Source organism: Perca flavescens, chromosome 20 (assembly GCF_004354835.1).
Source record: "Perca flavescens isolate YP-PL-M2 chromosome 20, PFLA_1.0, whole genome shotgun sequence".
Classification (NCBI taxonomy): Eukaryota; Metazoa; Chordata; class Actinopteri; order Perciformes; family Percidae; genus Perca; species Perca flavescens.
The window spans coordinates 2892276-2907947 of record NC_041350.1 but is presented as its reverse complement, the minus strand read 5'-3'; the positions used below and the strand labels follow the sequence as shown (position 1 = coordinate 2907947).

At 44.8% G+C, this 15672-nt stretch overlaps 1 protein-coding gene across 1 annotated transcript in view; it reads left to right on the top strand.

Moving 5' to 3' along the window:
- The window catches only part of prkd1 (protein kinase D1), a 143756-nt gene that overhangs the window by 93473 nt on the left and 34611 nt on the right, over positions 1 to 15672 (top strand). Inside the window, exons 6-12 of the mRNA XM_028566701.1 lie at positions 2465 to 2675; positions 2774 to 2851; positions 4111 to 4294; positions 4937 to 5060; positions 6874 to 6951; positions 8298 to 8468; positions 14343 to 14454. Coding sequence (XP_028422502.1) covers positions 2465 to 2675; positions 2774 to 2851; positions 4111 to 4294; positions 4937 to 5060; positions 6874 to 6951; positions 8298 to 8468; positions 14343 to 14454 — 958 coding nt within the window. The remainder of the gene's footprint in view (positions 1 to 2464; positions 2676 to 2773; positions 2852 to 4110; positions 4295 to 4936; positions 5061 to 6873; positions 6952 to 8297; positions 8469 to 14342; positions 14455 to 15672) is intronic.

Below are 15672 nucleotides of genomic sequence, written 5' to 3'. Positions count from 1 at the left end.
TAAGCCCAAACGTGTAGTGCGGGTAAATTGGGAACGTCTGGAGGAGGCCCCTGTCCAACAGACTTTCAACTCACACCTCCGGGCGGAGCTTTTCGTGCATCCCTGTGGAGGCTGGGGGCATTGAACCCGAGTGGACAATGTTCAAAGTTTCCATTGCTGAAGCTGCAGCGAGGAGCTGTGGTCTTAGGGTCTTAGGTGCCTCAAGGGGCGGTAACCCACGAACACCGTGGTGGACAACGGTGGTCAGGGAAGCCGTCCGACTGAAGAAGGAGTCTTTCCGGGATATGTTATCCCGGAGGACTCGGAGGCAGTTGCAGGGTACCGAAGGGCCCCAAGGGCTGCAGCCTCTGCCGTGAAAGAGGCAAAGCAGCGGGTGTGGGAGAAGTTTGGAGAAGACATGGAGAAGGACTTTCGGTCGGCACCAAAGTGCTTCTGGAAAACTGTTCGCCACCTCAGGAGGGGGAAGGGGAACCATCCAAGCTGTGTACAGTAAGGATGGGACACTGTTGACCTCAACTGAGGAGGTAATAGGGCGGTGGAAGGAGCACTTTGAGGAACTCCTGAATCCGACTAATACGCCCTCTATGTTAGAGGCAGAGCTGGAGGATAATGGGGGATTGTCGTCGATTTCCCAAGCGGAAGTCACTGATGTAGTCAAACAACTACACAGTGGCAAAGCCCCGGGATTGATGAGATCCGTCCAGAAATGCTCAAGGCTCTGGGTGTGGAGGGGCTGTCCTGGTTGACACGCCTTTTCAACATTGCGTGGAAGTCTGGGACGGTGCCAAAGGAGTGGCAGACTGGGGTGGTGGTTCCCCTTTTTAAAGGGGGACCAGAGGGTGTGTGCCAATTATAGGGTATCACACTTCTCAGCCTCCCTGGTAAAGTCTACTCCAAGGTGCTGGAAAGGAGGGTTCGGCCAATAGTCGAACCTCGGGTTGAGGAGGAACAATGCGGATTCCGTCCTGGTCGTGGAACAACGGACCAGCTCTTCACTCTCAAGGATCCTGGAGGGAGCCTGGGAGTATGCCCAACCGGTCTACATGTGTTTTGTGGATTTGGAGAAGGCGTATGACCGGGTCCCCGGGAGATACTGTGGGAGGTGCTGCGGGAGTATGGGGTGAGGGGGTCTCTTCTCAGGGCCATCCAATCTCTGTACAACCAAAGCGAGAGCTGTGTCCGGGTTCTCGGTAGTAAGTCGGACTCGTTTCAGGTGAGGGTTGGCCTCCGCCAGGGCTGCGCTTTGTCACCAATCCTGTTTGTAGTATTTATGGACAGGATATCGAGGCGTAGTCGGGGTGGGGGGGTTGCAGTTTGGTGGGCTGGGGATCTCATCGCTGCTCTTTGCAGATGATGTGGTCCTGATGGCATCATCGGCCTGCGACCTTGAGCACTCACTGGATCGGTTCGCAACCGAGTGTGAAGCGGTTGGGATGAGGATCAGCACCTCTAAATCTGAGGCCATGGTTCTCAGCAGGAAACCGATGGAATGCCTTCTCCAGGTAGGGAATGAGTCCTTACCCCAAGTGAAGGAGTTCAAGTACCTTGGGGTTGTGTTCGCGAGTGAGGGACAATGGAGCGGGAGATTGGTCGGAGAATCGGGCGCAGCGGGTGCGGTATTGCATTCAATCTATCGCACCGTTGTGACGAAAAGAGAGCTTAGCCAGAAGGCAAAGCTCTCGATCTACCGGGTCAGTTTTCGTTCCTACCCTCACCTATGGTCATGAAGGCTGGGTCATGACCGAAAGAACGAGATCCAGGGTACAAGCGGCTGAAATGGGTTTCCTCAGGAGGGTGGCTGGCGTCTCCCTTAGAGATAGGGGTGAGAAGCTCACTCATCCGTGAGGAGCTCGGAGTAGAGCCGCTGCTCCTTTGCGTCGAAAGGAGCCAGTTGAGGTGGTTCGGGCATCTGGTAAGGATGCCCCTGGGCGCCCCCCTAGGGAGGTGTTCCAGGCACGTCCAGCTGGGAGGAGGCCTCGGGAAGACCCAGGACTAGGTGGAGGGATTATATCTCCAACCTGGCCTGGGAACGCCTCGATCCCCAGTCGGAGCTGGTTAATGTTGCTCGGGAAAGGGAAGTTTGGGGTCCCCTGCTGGAGCTGCTCCCCGCGACCCGACACGGATAAGCGGACGAAGATGGATGGATGGATGGATGGATATATAGATCTATAGGCCTCTATCTCAAGAGTTACCTAAGGTTTGGTTTAGGGTGTGGGGCCCCCCCCTCTCTTAGACATAAGGGGGGGCCGAGGAGAAAAGGTTGGCAACCACTGACTTAGAGCACTTTTAAGGTTTGAGGAAAGTTGCGTTTTGTTTGAAAGGGTGAGAAGAATCTGTGTGACCTTTTTTTTTTAAGTAGAAATGTTATTAGAAAACAATTACTGGAACATATTCTTAGTATCCATAATAATGCAAGTTGCTTGTAAACTACACAAATCCACACTCCTGCTCTCACTTTTCGTAGCAGAAGAACCAATTAGATTACTTCCCGGGTCGAGAGCGGCGCTCCAGCTCCCAGTCATACGTCGGACGTCCCATCGAACTGGACAAGATCTTACTGTCGAAGGTTAAAGTTCCTCACACCTTCCTGATCCACTCGTACACCAGGCCCACCGTCTGCCAGCACTGCAAGAAGCTGCTGAAAGGCCTCTTCAGACAGGGCCTGCAGTGTAAAGGTGAGCATCGTCATTTTTTTTTAACAACAAGGTGTCAAATTTTGGACTCTAACCTGCTATGTCCTAATGGCTGCTTTCCTTCCTTCTTCCTCCCTCAGATTGTAAATTTAACTGCCATAAACGATGTGCTCCTAAAGTGCCAAACAACTGTCTGGGAGAAGTTTCCAGAAATGGAGGCAAGTTTCAAAACACACACACACACACACACACACACACATATTGGCACACATGGCACTATCTTTGTGGGGACCCGTCATTGACATAATGCATTCCCTAGCCCCTTACCCTAACCTTAAAGGTGCCCTGCCATACAAAACTGTTGTTACTTGCATGTTTTGAAATCTGTCAGGTCCATATGTGTGTGTGTGTGTTATGTTGTGAATGTGAAAATGAACTGCTGCCTCCTCTGTCAGCTCTAGCCACTGAAAAGAAATAAGCAGAGAAATCAGACCAATCACAAAAGCTGGTCAGTCTGACATCATGCTGCCTGAGCTCATTACTATTCATGAGCTCGCCCAGTTGGGCTGGGTAAAGGATGCTGACAGCCAGGCTCTCATTGGCTAGCTGTTAGCCAATCAGATTCAAACAGCTTAGCTTGTTTACTATTAATGAGAACTGGCAGAAATCAAGCCGAGTCTCCCTGTAGGCTTTCTATACCACGCTGGAATGGCTTGAAACAAGGTAACCAAGGTATTTCTTCCACAAAAAATGTTACAGAGTCCATGGTAGAACTTCAGACATTACCACAAAGACATGAAATAAGTGTGGCAGGGCACCTTTAACCATCACAACTAAATGCTTAACCTTAACCCTTACCCTCACCTTACCATCACAACTAAATGCCTAACGTTAACCCTTACCCTAACTTTAACCATCACAACTAAATACCTAACCTTAACCCTTACCCTAACCTTAACCATCACAACTAAATGCCTAACCTTAACCCTTACCCTCACCTTAACCATCACAACTAAATGCCTAACCTTAACCCTTACCCTCACCTTAACCATCACAACTAAATGCCTAACCTTAACCCTTACCCTAACATTAACCATCACAACTAAATGCCTAACCTTAACCCTTACCCTCACCTTAACCATCACAACTAAATGCCTAACCTTAACCCTTACCCTCACCCTAACCATAACCTAATTCTAACCCTAACCCTACAACCAAGTCTTAACCCTCAAAAATCCCTTTAAACTTGTGGGGTCAAGCATTTGGGCCCCACAAAGTGGTCCGGACCCCACAAGTATACTGTATTCACGGTTTTCGGAGCCCACGAATATAGTTAAACAAGAAACACACACACACACACACACACATGTCTCAACCAATTGTTAATGTCCTTGCTGTGATGCTCTACAACGTTGGTCCTCACAGCTACAGAAAAGCGAACACAAACTTCAGATCCAGGTGTGTGTTTGTTTCATAGAGCTCCTGAGCCCGGGGGCGGAGTCAGACGTGGCCATGGTGGAGGGTTGCCTTGACGACCACGATGTCGACAGAGGTGGCAGCCTATTGGACGACATGGACGAAGCGCTGACATCAGAGGGGGGGCTGCTGCTGGAGGCGGGGCACAGTGACCCCGACCTGGACGAGTCCAACCGGGCCATCAGGTACAGAAACACACACACACACACACACACACACACACACACACAGACACACACAGAGACACAGAGACACACACAGAGACACAGAGACACACACACACACACGCAGACACACACAGACACACACACACACAGACAGACAGACAGACACACACACACACACACACACACACACACACACACACACACACAGAGACAGAGACACACGCAGAGACACACACACACACACACAGACAGACAGACAGACACACACACACACACGCAAACACACACACACAGACACAGAGACACACGCAGATACACACACACACACACACACACACACACAGACACAGAGACACACGCACACACACACACACACACACACACACAGACAGACACACACACACACAGACACAGACACACACACACACACACACACACACACACACACACACACACACACACAGAGACAAAGAGACAAACGCAGACACACACAGAGACACACACACACACACACACACACACACACAGACAGACACACACAGACACAGAGACACACGCAGACACCCACAGACACACACACAGAGAGACACACACACACACACATTTAGGGAACACAAACACAGAGATGTGAGATTGAGCTTTTGTCCCGCCCCCTTACAGCCCGTCCACCAGTAACAACATCCCTCTGATGCGAGTCGTTCAGTCCGTCAAAAACACAAAGAGGAAGACGAGCAACGTGATGAAGGAGGGCTGGATGGTCCACTACACCAGCAAGGACACTCTGGTAGCACACCTGTCTGATTCACCTGTTTGTTTGGTTGTCGTTGTGATTGTGGTGTGTGGGTGGTGATGGCACCGTGGATATGACACATGCCAGGGGTGTCAAACTCAATTTCCCAGAGGGCCACACTGGAAAATATGAATCCCATCAAGCGCCAGACATGTTTAATTTAAAGACATGTGTTTATTTAATTGAAAAAGTCAAATATCTTTGCCTGTGTTATTGCATGTGTCATATAGTCTTCTCAGTTATAGTTTGGTCGACAGATAGTCCTAAAGAATCAGGAGAAAGTTCCTCGTCAATCATAGGAAAAAAGTGCCCAAAAACGTCGGAATAAGTGACAAAAATGTTGGAAAAAGTGACAAAAACGTCTGAAAAAGTGACAAAAATGTCTGAATAAGTGACAAAAACGTCGGAATAAGTGACAAAAATGTCAGAAAAAGTGACAAAAACTAGGTGGGCCAAAATGTATTGTGAACCTAAATTGATATGTGGGCCGGATCATAATCTGCGAGGGGCCGGATTTGGCCCAGGGGCCTCGGGTTTGACACATGTGACACATCCCTTCGGTGTGGGAGACCTGTGTTAGATTCCCACTCCGATACGTGTGTCCACTGTGTCCCTGAGCAAGACACTTAACCTCGAGGTGTGCAACCTCTGACATGTAATGTAATAATTATTTTTAACATTTATCAAAAATGTCTCTTGCAGAGAAAAAAAACTGCTGTGATTTTAGTATACTTAAACCCCAAACCAACACATTTTATTTGATTAATTTTAAAGGTCCCATGGCATGAAAATGTCACTTTATGAGTTTTTTTTAACATGAATATGAGTTCCCCCAGCCTGCCTATGGTCCCCCAGTGTCTAGAAATGGTGATAGGTGTAAACCGAGCCCTGGGTATCCTGCTCTGCCTTTGAGAAAATGAAAGCTCAGATGGACCAATCAGGAATCTTCTCCTTATGAGGTCATAAGGAGCAAGGTTACCTCCCCTTTCTCTGTAGTATTAGAGGACCACTAAGGTCTATATAAAAGATTCGACAGATACAGTATTAGGGGACCACTAAGGTCTATATAAAAGAGACTTCAGATACAGTATTAGGGGACCACTAAGGTCTATATAAAAGAGACTTCAGATACAGTATTAGGGGACCACTAAGGTCTATATAAAAGAGACTTCAGATACAGTATTAGGGGACCACTAAGGTCTATATAAAAGAGACTTCAGATACAGTATTAGGGGACCACTAAGATCTATATAAAAGAGACTTCAGATACAGTATTAGGGGACCACTAAGGTCTATATAAAAGAGACTTCAGATACAGTATTAGGGGACCACTAAGGTCTATATAAAAGAGACTTCAGATACAATATTAGGGGACCACTAAGATCTATATAAAAGAGACTTCAGATACAGTATTAGGGGACCACTAAGGTCTATATAAAAGAGACTTCAGATACAATATTAGGGGACCACTAAGATCTATATAAAAGATACTTCAGATACAGTATTAGGGGACCACTAAGATCTATATAAAAGAAACTTCAGATACAGTATTAGGGGACCACTAAGGTCTATATAAAAGAGACTTCAGATACAGTATTAGGGGACCACTAAGGTCTATATAAAAGAGACTTCAGATACAGTATTAGGGGACCACAAAGGTCTATATAAAAGAGACTGTGTGAAATTTAAAATAAATGTCTCTGTGTCAACTTTCCTCTTACCTTTTTCTGTTTTTCCTTCCACTCCTTGCACCTCTCCCCCACTGCTGTCTTGTCTAACTTCCTCCTCTCTATCTCTGTGTTTTCAGAGGAAGAGACATTACTGGAGGCTGGACAGCAAATGCATCACGATGTTTCAGAACGACACAGGAAGTAAATACTTCAAGGTAAGGAGGAGCTCCGTCACTGTCTCCTTCATCTCTGCTTTTCACGGAAATATGTTAAAGGACGATTCCAGTGTGACTCTCAGCATCCTTTAACTTCAATCAATGCACACATCCTCTGGCATCTTCTGCAAGTCTATTTTCAAACTGTGTGTTAACCCTTGTGTTGTCTTCCCTATCGACCATCATGCAACTTTTTAGTTTTTCTGGGTTAAATGTTAAACAAATTCCAACATTTTGGTCATCTTTTTCAAAACTTTTGTCACTTTTTTTCGAAGTTTCTCTGTCAATATTTTTCTGAGCTTTATAAAGTTTTTTTTTTAAAGCTTTTCTCATGTTTTTGTCACTTTTTTCGGTGCTTTTTTGAAAAAATTGTCCTACGTTTTTCAACGTTGTATTGGGCAGTTTTTTTTACATGCTATAAAGTTGAATAAAACAGCCAAATTCTATGAAAGTAGTGAACTGATCGTGTATTTAACCATCCACGTTATTCTGTCTTAATATTTGGTTGAAAGAAACCCACAAAATATAAAGAAACTCTTTTAAAATGGGTCAGATTTGACCCATGAAGGTTTCTGTGTGTGCGTGTGTGTCTCTCTCTGTGTGTGTGTGTGTGTGTGTGTGTGTGTGTGTGTGTGTGTGTGTTGTGTACGTGTGTGTTTGTGTGTCTATTTGTCTGTGTGATTGTGTGTGTGTCTGTCTGTGTGATTATGTGTGTGTGTGTATATATGCGTGTGTGTGTCTGTGTGTGTGTATGTCTCTTTGTGTGTGTGTCTCTCTCTCTGTGTGTCTCTGTGTGTATGTATGTGTTTGTGTGTGTCTGTCTGTGTGTGAGTGTTTGTGTGTATGTGTGTATGTGTGTGTGTCTGTGTGTGTGTGTATGTATGTGTTTGTGTGTGTCTGTCTGTGTGTGAGTGTTTGTGTGTATGTGTGTGTGTCTCTGTGTGTGTGTGTGTGTGTGTGTGTGTGTGTATGTATGTGTTTGTGTGTGTCTGTCTGTGTGTGAGTGTTTGTGTGTATGTGTGTGTGTGTGTGTGTGTCTGTCTGTGTGTGTCTCTCTGAGTGTGTCTCTCTCTCTCTCTCTGTGTGTGTGTGTGTGTGTGTGTGTGTCTGTGTGTCTGTGTGTGTGTGTGTGTGTGTGTGTGTGTGTGTGTGTGTGTGTGTGTGTGTGTGTGTGTGTGTGTGTGTGTGTGTGTGTGTGTGTGTGTGTGTGTGTGTGTGTGTGTATATGTGGTAGGGTTGATGCCCAAAGAGGTGTCTGTTATCAGGAATTGATGTCCAGGTAAGCGTTGTCCCATCGAAGAGTTTTCGTAAAGATTACTTTGTCTGTCTCCCTCTCCGGTCTGCAGGAGATCCCTCTGTCGGAGATGTTATCTCTGGAACCGGCTCAAAACTTTTCTCTGCTTGCTGACGGAGCTAATCTCCACTGCTTCGAGATCGCCACGGCCTCCCTGGTTTACTACGTCGGAGAGCAGCTGCAGAGATCTGAATTGTCTGGGACCGGCAGCAGCAGCAATCTGGTGAATAATATTAGAGGTCGACCGATAGTGGATTTTACCGATACCGATGGGCTAGGTTGGGCCGTATTTGCCGATAACCGATTAATCGACCGATAGTATTTAGAATTCATACTGGATTAAAACAAACATGACGCTCCAAGTAAAACAGTGCTGAACTTTATTATAAAAATTAAAAAAAACTGTATTGAACCATGAAAACATGCTAAATGACATAAATATAAATATTGAAGTCAATAAAAAGTAATAAATAACAAATAAAAACAGTTAAACTGTCGGTTTAGAGCGGTAACAGACGATCTCTGACCTGGAGGGATCCATCTTTCCCACTATGTACTCTCTGTTCTCGCTTGGATGCCCATATAAGGCGTCATGTGTGACGGACCTGCCTTCCCATTGGTTGAAAACATAAACAAAGGCATCATGGGAGATTCCCTTGTCGGTAGCACCTACTGTCTATGGGTAGCACGGAGTTAGCGGCAGAAATGACCGACAACGTGATGAATTATGGACATCAGGTGGATAAATCTTGGATGTAACAGTTTGGATTTAATGCTCAACAACCCAGAAAAAAGGCCCAAGTTCCATCTGGATAGAAGATCACCTGTAAAGGCTAGAAAGAGCCTCTAGAGGAGCTATTGTAATGCATGATGTAAAGGCTAGAAAGAGCCTCTAGAGGAGCTATTGTAATGCATGATGTAAAGGCTAGAAAGAGCCTCTAGAGGAGCTATTGTAATGCACGATGTAAAGGCTAGAAAGACCCTCTAGAGGAGCTATTGTAATGCACGATGTAAAGGCTAGAAAGAGCCTCTAGAGGAGCTATTGTAATGCACGATGTAAAGGCTAGAAAGAGCCTCTAGAGGAGCTATTGTAATGCACGATGTAAAGGCTAGAAAGAGCCTCTAGAGGAGATATTGTAATGCATGATGTAAAGGCTAGAAAGACCCTCTAGAGGAGCTATTGTAATGCATGATGTAAAGGCTAGAAAGAGCCTCTAGAGGAGCTATTGTAATGCATGAAGTAAAGGCTAGAAAGAGCCTCTAGAGGAGCTATTGTAATGCATGATGTAAAGGCTAGAAAGAGCCTCTAGAGGAGCTATTGTAATGCATGATGTAAAGGCTAGAAAGAGCCTCTAGAGGAGCTATTGTAATGCATGATGTAAAGGCTAGAAAGAGCCTCTAGAGGAGCTATTGTAATGCACGATGTAAAGGCTAGAAAGAGCCTCTAGAGGAGCTATTGTAATGCACAATGTTAAGGCTAGAAAGACCCTCTAGAGGAGCTATTGTAATGCACGATGTAAAGACTAGAAAGACCCTCTAGAGGAGCTATTGTAATGCATGATGTAAAGGCTAGAAAGAGCCTCTAGAGGAGCTATTGTAATGCATGAAGTAAAGGCTAGAAAGAGCCTCTAGAGGAGCTATTGTAATGCATGATGTAAAGGCTAGAAAGACCCTCTAGAGGAGATATTGTAATGCATGATGTAAAGGCTAGAAAGACCCTCTAGAGGAGCTATTGTAATGCACGATGTAAAGGCTAGAAAGAGCCTCTAGAGGAGCTATTGTAATGCACCATGTAAAGGCTAGAAAGAGCCTCTAGAGGAGCTATTGTAATGCATGAAGTAAAGGCTAGAAAGAGCCTCTAGAGGAGCTATTGTAATGCACCATGTAAAGGCTAGAAAGACCCTCTAGAGGAGCTATTGTAATGCATGAAGTAAAGGCTAGAAAGAGCCTCTAGAGGAGCTATTGTAATGCATGATGTAAAGGCTAGAAAGACCCTCTAGAGGAGATATTGTAATGCATGATGTAAAGGCTAGAAAGACCCTCTAGAGGAGCTATTGTAATGCATGATGTAAAGGCTAGAAAGAGCCTCTAGAGGAGCTATTGTAATGCACGATGTAAAGGCTAGAAAGACCCTCTAGAGGAGCTATTGTAATGCATGATGTAAAGGCTAGAAAGAGCCTCTAGAGGAGCTATTGTAATGCATGATGTAAAGGCTAGAAAGACCCTCTAGAGGAGCTATTGTAATGCATGATGTAAAGGCTAGAAAGAGCCTCTAGAGGAGCTATTGTAATGCATGAAGTAAAGGCTAGAAAGAGCCTCTAGAGGAGCTATTGTAATGCATGATGTAAAGGCTAGAAAGACCCTCTAGAGGAGATATTGTAATGCATGATGTAAAGGCTAGAAAGAGCCTCTAGAGGAGCTATTGTAATGCATGATGTAAAGGCTAGAAAGACCCTCTAGAGGAGCTACTGTAATGCATGATGTAAAGGCTAGAAAGACCCTCTAGAGGAGCTATTGTAATGCACGATGTAAAAGCTAGAAAGAGCCTCTAGAGGAGCTATTGTAATGCATGATGTAAAGGCTAGAAAGACCCTCTAGAGGAGCTATTGTAATGCATGATGTAAAGGCTAGAAAGAGCCTCTAGAGGAGCTATTGTAATGCATGATGTAAAGGCTAGAAAGACCCTCTAGAGGAGCTATTGTAATGCATGATCTAAAGGCTAGAAAGACCCTCTAGAGGAGCTATTGTAATGCACGATGTAAAGACTAGAAGGACCCTCTAGAGGAGCTATTGTAATGCATGATGCCAGCAGACCCTTCTCAGCTCTCGCGTACTGGGTAACGAATGACAGCGCGCGCTATCGGTATGGATTTTTGCCGATAACGATAGTTCCACCAATCAACTATCTGTGCTACCTCTAAATAATATTACGTTTACCTCACGAATACCAGCTACAAAAGCTTGATCTACTTCTGACTGTGCCATGTCATTTCTCTGATGCTCCATTCTTCAGACTCCTCATTAATCCCAAAAAATCCCCTTTGGTCCTACAGCCCACTAGTCCGACGTCCCTTTGTTTCGGAAAAAATAAAACCCTCTGCTCCAACATCCCATTGTTTCGACCATATAGGCCTTTGTGTATCACCTCCCGTAACGTAACCATAGACAGTATATATAAACTGGAGCAGCAGACCCCGTGTCTCTGGTCTGAGACCAGTGGAGGATATCAGAAGTCTCTTTCCCGGTGCTGGCTGAGTGTTACTGAGCAGCCTCCAACTGAGCTTGAAGACGTAGATGTGACGTGAGCAACGTGTCTGAAAGTGTGAAGTCTTCTGGTAGCTGTGCCGAGAGAAATCTCAATCATTCCCAATCTTACAGAGACGGAGAGTGTAGGTATATGTAAGGAGATAACATAGACACAGGCTAATTACTGATCACTAACATGCTAGTTAACATTAGTAATTAAACCTAAACAGATAATGGAAGTCCAAACTGCCTGTGAGCTTCTCCTGTACTATACGGTAATTCCTCTACTGTGTGACAGTAAGTCTCGTGGTTATGACCCAATCGTTAGCCTATTTTTATAAAAGCGTCTGCTACGGAGCCATAACGTGAGCTACAAGGTAATGGAGCCTTTTATACATTGTGGTGTTTCTTTAGAAATAAACAACGAACAAATAGAGTCTTTAAACGCTTCAGATGAAAAGTTATTCGCTGTCAAAGTGATGTAAAAATGAATGGGAGTCAATGGGATGCTAACAGGAGGTGATGGCCAGGTAGCAACAAAATGGCGCCATAGGAGGTTCGCGTTCTGAAGCGAAGCTAACCCTCCCCTTGGGATTAACTCGCTTTTAAGTTTTTACTGCACTTCTGCACTTTGTGTGGAACAAGGAAGAGAATACCATGGCAGTATTGAATAATTGGAGCCCAGAAGCAATTTAGTAATTTTCTAAATTTCTGATCCTCTGAATAAAAATAGAAAATTGGAAAAACTGTTTAAAGATCCAATTTTTTAATTTGTCAAGGTGGACAAAAATTAAAAATTGGATATTGGAACCCATTTTTCTGTTTTTCCAAATGTCCGTTTGTGCTTAGAAAATTGAACTGATAAGCGTTACACGGACCCTCCAGAGTCCCCCTAGGGGTACGTGTCCCTTGAAGGTGAGAAGCAGGATCTTGTAACAAATGCTGTATTTAAAACTCAATATTAACTCATTCAAATGTTTCAATGAGTTAATTTAAAGGACCACGCCGACTTATTGGGACTTGAGCTTATTCACCGTAACCCCCAGAGTAAGACAAGTCCATACAGACACTTCAGGCCAGCACAGAACCTGCAGGTGAATGGTTCCAGTAATCCTACTGGTGCGAATAAGTGACAAAATAACACCAACATGTTCCTTTTAACATGTTGAGTCACAGCGTGTACAAAAAACAACGTAACATGACACACAGCCATCTTCTAACCAGTAAACAAACCGGGAACTATATTATCAGGCGGAAGAATATAGTAATTGGCCGGAATGATTTGCTTTGCAGCAAGCCTGTCTGAGAATATACTGTAGTTCCCGGTTTGTTTACAGTTAGAAGACGGCTGTGTCTCATGTTACGTTGTTTTTTGTACACGCTGTGACACTACAAATCACAACATGTAAATAGGAACATGTTGGCGTTATTTTGTCACTTATTGGGAGCAGTAGGATTACTGGAACCATTCACCTGCAGGATCTGTGCTGGCCTGATGCCGCTGGAGTTGTCAGACAGCCTTACAGCACGCACGGAGATGAGAAGTGCAGTAAAAACTTAAAAGCAAGTTAATCCCAAGGGGAGGGTAAGCTTCGCTGCAGAATGCGAACCTCCTATGGCGCCATTTTGTTGCTACCTGGCCATCACCTCCCGTTAGCATCCCATTGACTCCCATTCATTTTGACGTCACTTTGACAGAGAATAACTTTACATCTGAAGCGTTTAAAGACTCTATTTCTCCGTTGTTTATTTCTAAAGAAACACGACGATGTATAAAAGGCTCCATTACCTTGTAGCTCACGTTATGGCTCCGTAGCAGACGCTTTTATAACAATAGGCTAACGATTGGGTCATAACCACGAGACTTACTGTCACACAGTAGAGGGATTACCGTATAGTACAGGAGAAGCTCACAGGCAGTTTGGACTTCCATTATCTGTTTAGGTTTAATTACTAATGTTAACTAGCATGTTAGTGATCAGTAATTAGCCTGTGTCTATGTTATCTCCTTACATATACCTACACTCTCCGTCTCTGTGAGATTGGGAATGATTGAGATTTCTCTCTCACAGCTACCAGAAGACTTCACACTTTCAGACACGTTGCTCACGTCACATCTACGTCTTCAAGCTCAGTTGGAGGCTGCTCAGTAACACTCAGCCAGCACCGGGAAAGAGACTTCTGATATCCTCCACTGGTCTCAGACCAGAGACACGGGGTCTGCTGGTCCATTCTTATATGTACAGTACAGGCCAAAAGTTTGGACACACCTTCTCATTCAATGCGTTTCCTTTTTATTTTCATGACGATTTATATTGTAAATTCTCACTGAAGTCATCAAAACTATGAATGAACACATATGGAATTATGTACTTAACAAAAAAAGTGTGAAATAACTGAAAACATGTCTTATATTTTAGATTCTTCAAAGTAGCCACCCTTTGCTTTTTTATTAATAAGGGAAATAATTCCACTAATTAACCCTGACAAAGCACACCTGTGAAGGTAAAACCATTTCAGGTGACTACCTCATGAAGCTCATTGAGAGAACACCAAGGGTTTGCAGAGTTATCAAAAAAAGCAAAGGGTGGCTACTTTGAAGAATCTAAAATATAAGACATGTTTTCAGTTATTTCACACTTTTTTGTTAAGTACATAATTCCATATGTGTTCATTCATAGTTTTGATGCCTTCAGTGAGAATCTACAATGTAAATAGTCACGAAAATAAAAAGGAAACACATTGAATGAGAAGGTGTGTCCAAACTTTTGGCCTGTACTGTACTGTCTATGGTAAATCCTGTGTGTCTTGTACTGCTCTGATTCTGACGGTTTCTACCGACTGGTTTTAGGTCAGCGGGGTCGGGCAGGATGTGGCCCGGATGTGGGAGATGGCCATTCAGCATGCTCTGATGCCGTCCGTCTCTACCGGGGTCTCCCACACCTCTCACCGCAGCGGACACAGTAAGATCCAAGACTATGTTAACATCGCTACGTTTTGGTCTAAAAAGGAATATTTTCTGCTACATTTCCCCTCTCATTCCCCTTGCTCTTTCGTTTCCCCCTCTCATTCCCCCTGCTCTGGTGTTTCCCCCTCTCATTCCCCCTGCTCTGGTGTTTCCCCCTCTCATTCCCCCTGCTCTGGTGTTTCCCCTCTCATTCCCCTGCTCTGGTGTTTCCCCTCTCATTCCCCCTGCTCTGGTGTTTCCCCCTCATTCCCCCTGCTCTGGCGTTTCCCCTCTCATTCCCCCTGCTCTGGCGTTTCCCCCTCTCATTCCCCCTGCTCTGGCGTTTCCCCCTCTAATTCCCCCTGCTCTGGCGTTTCTGACCCCCCCAGACCTCTCAGGTGGTCTGGGACAGGTCTGCTACACTATGACCCCCCAGACCTCTCAGGTGGTCTGGGACAGGTCTACTTGTTGTCCCCAGAGTCAGAACTAAACAGGGGGAAGCAGCGTTCAGTTTCTATGCTCCACATATCTGGAACAAACTCCCAGAAACCTGTAGGTCCGCTGCAACTCTCAGTTCTTTTAAATCTAAGCTAAAGACCTATCTTTTTAATGCTGCCTTTCTTTAAATAACCTATTTTATTAACTTTAATTTCTTATACTACACTGTAACTTTTATTCCTATACTGCACTGTCAATTTTTTTCTTGTCTTTTAATGTTTTTAATTTATTTATTATTGTTTTTTAATTGTTTTCTAACTGCTCTTTAATGTTTAATGTAAAGCACTTTGAATTGCCCTGTTGCTGAAATGTGCTATACAAATAAAGCTGCCTTGCCTTGCCAATTTGAAATGAAATTGGACGAATGTACGTAAATGTTAAATGTCATTCTAGCGGTATTATCCCACCTGTGAGGGGACACATTTCCAGCTCAGGTATTAACGTTCACGCTGCAGACTCTCAGATCCCCTCAGGGCCGTCCACTCCCACACGAAAACCCATCGGAGATATTTCAGTTCTGGCTGACGTCAAACTGATCGTGACTAACGCTTCACTGTTGGTCTCAGTGCCTTCTCTGACTCTCTGTGTGTGTGTGTGTGTGTGGGCTTGTTTTACTATATTCGTGGGGTCCAAAAACCGGGGACTACAGTATACTTGTGGGGTCTGCACAGCCTTGTGGGGACCAAAATGCTGGACCCCACGAGTTTAAAAGGGCTGTTTGAGGTTTAAGACTTGG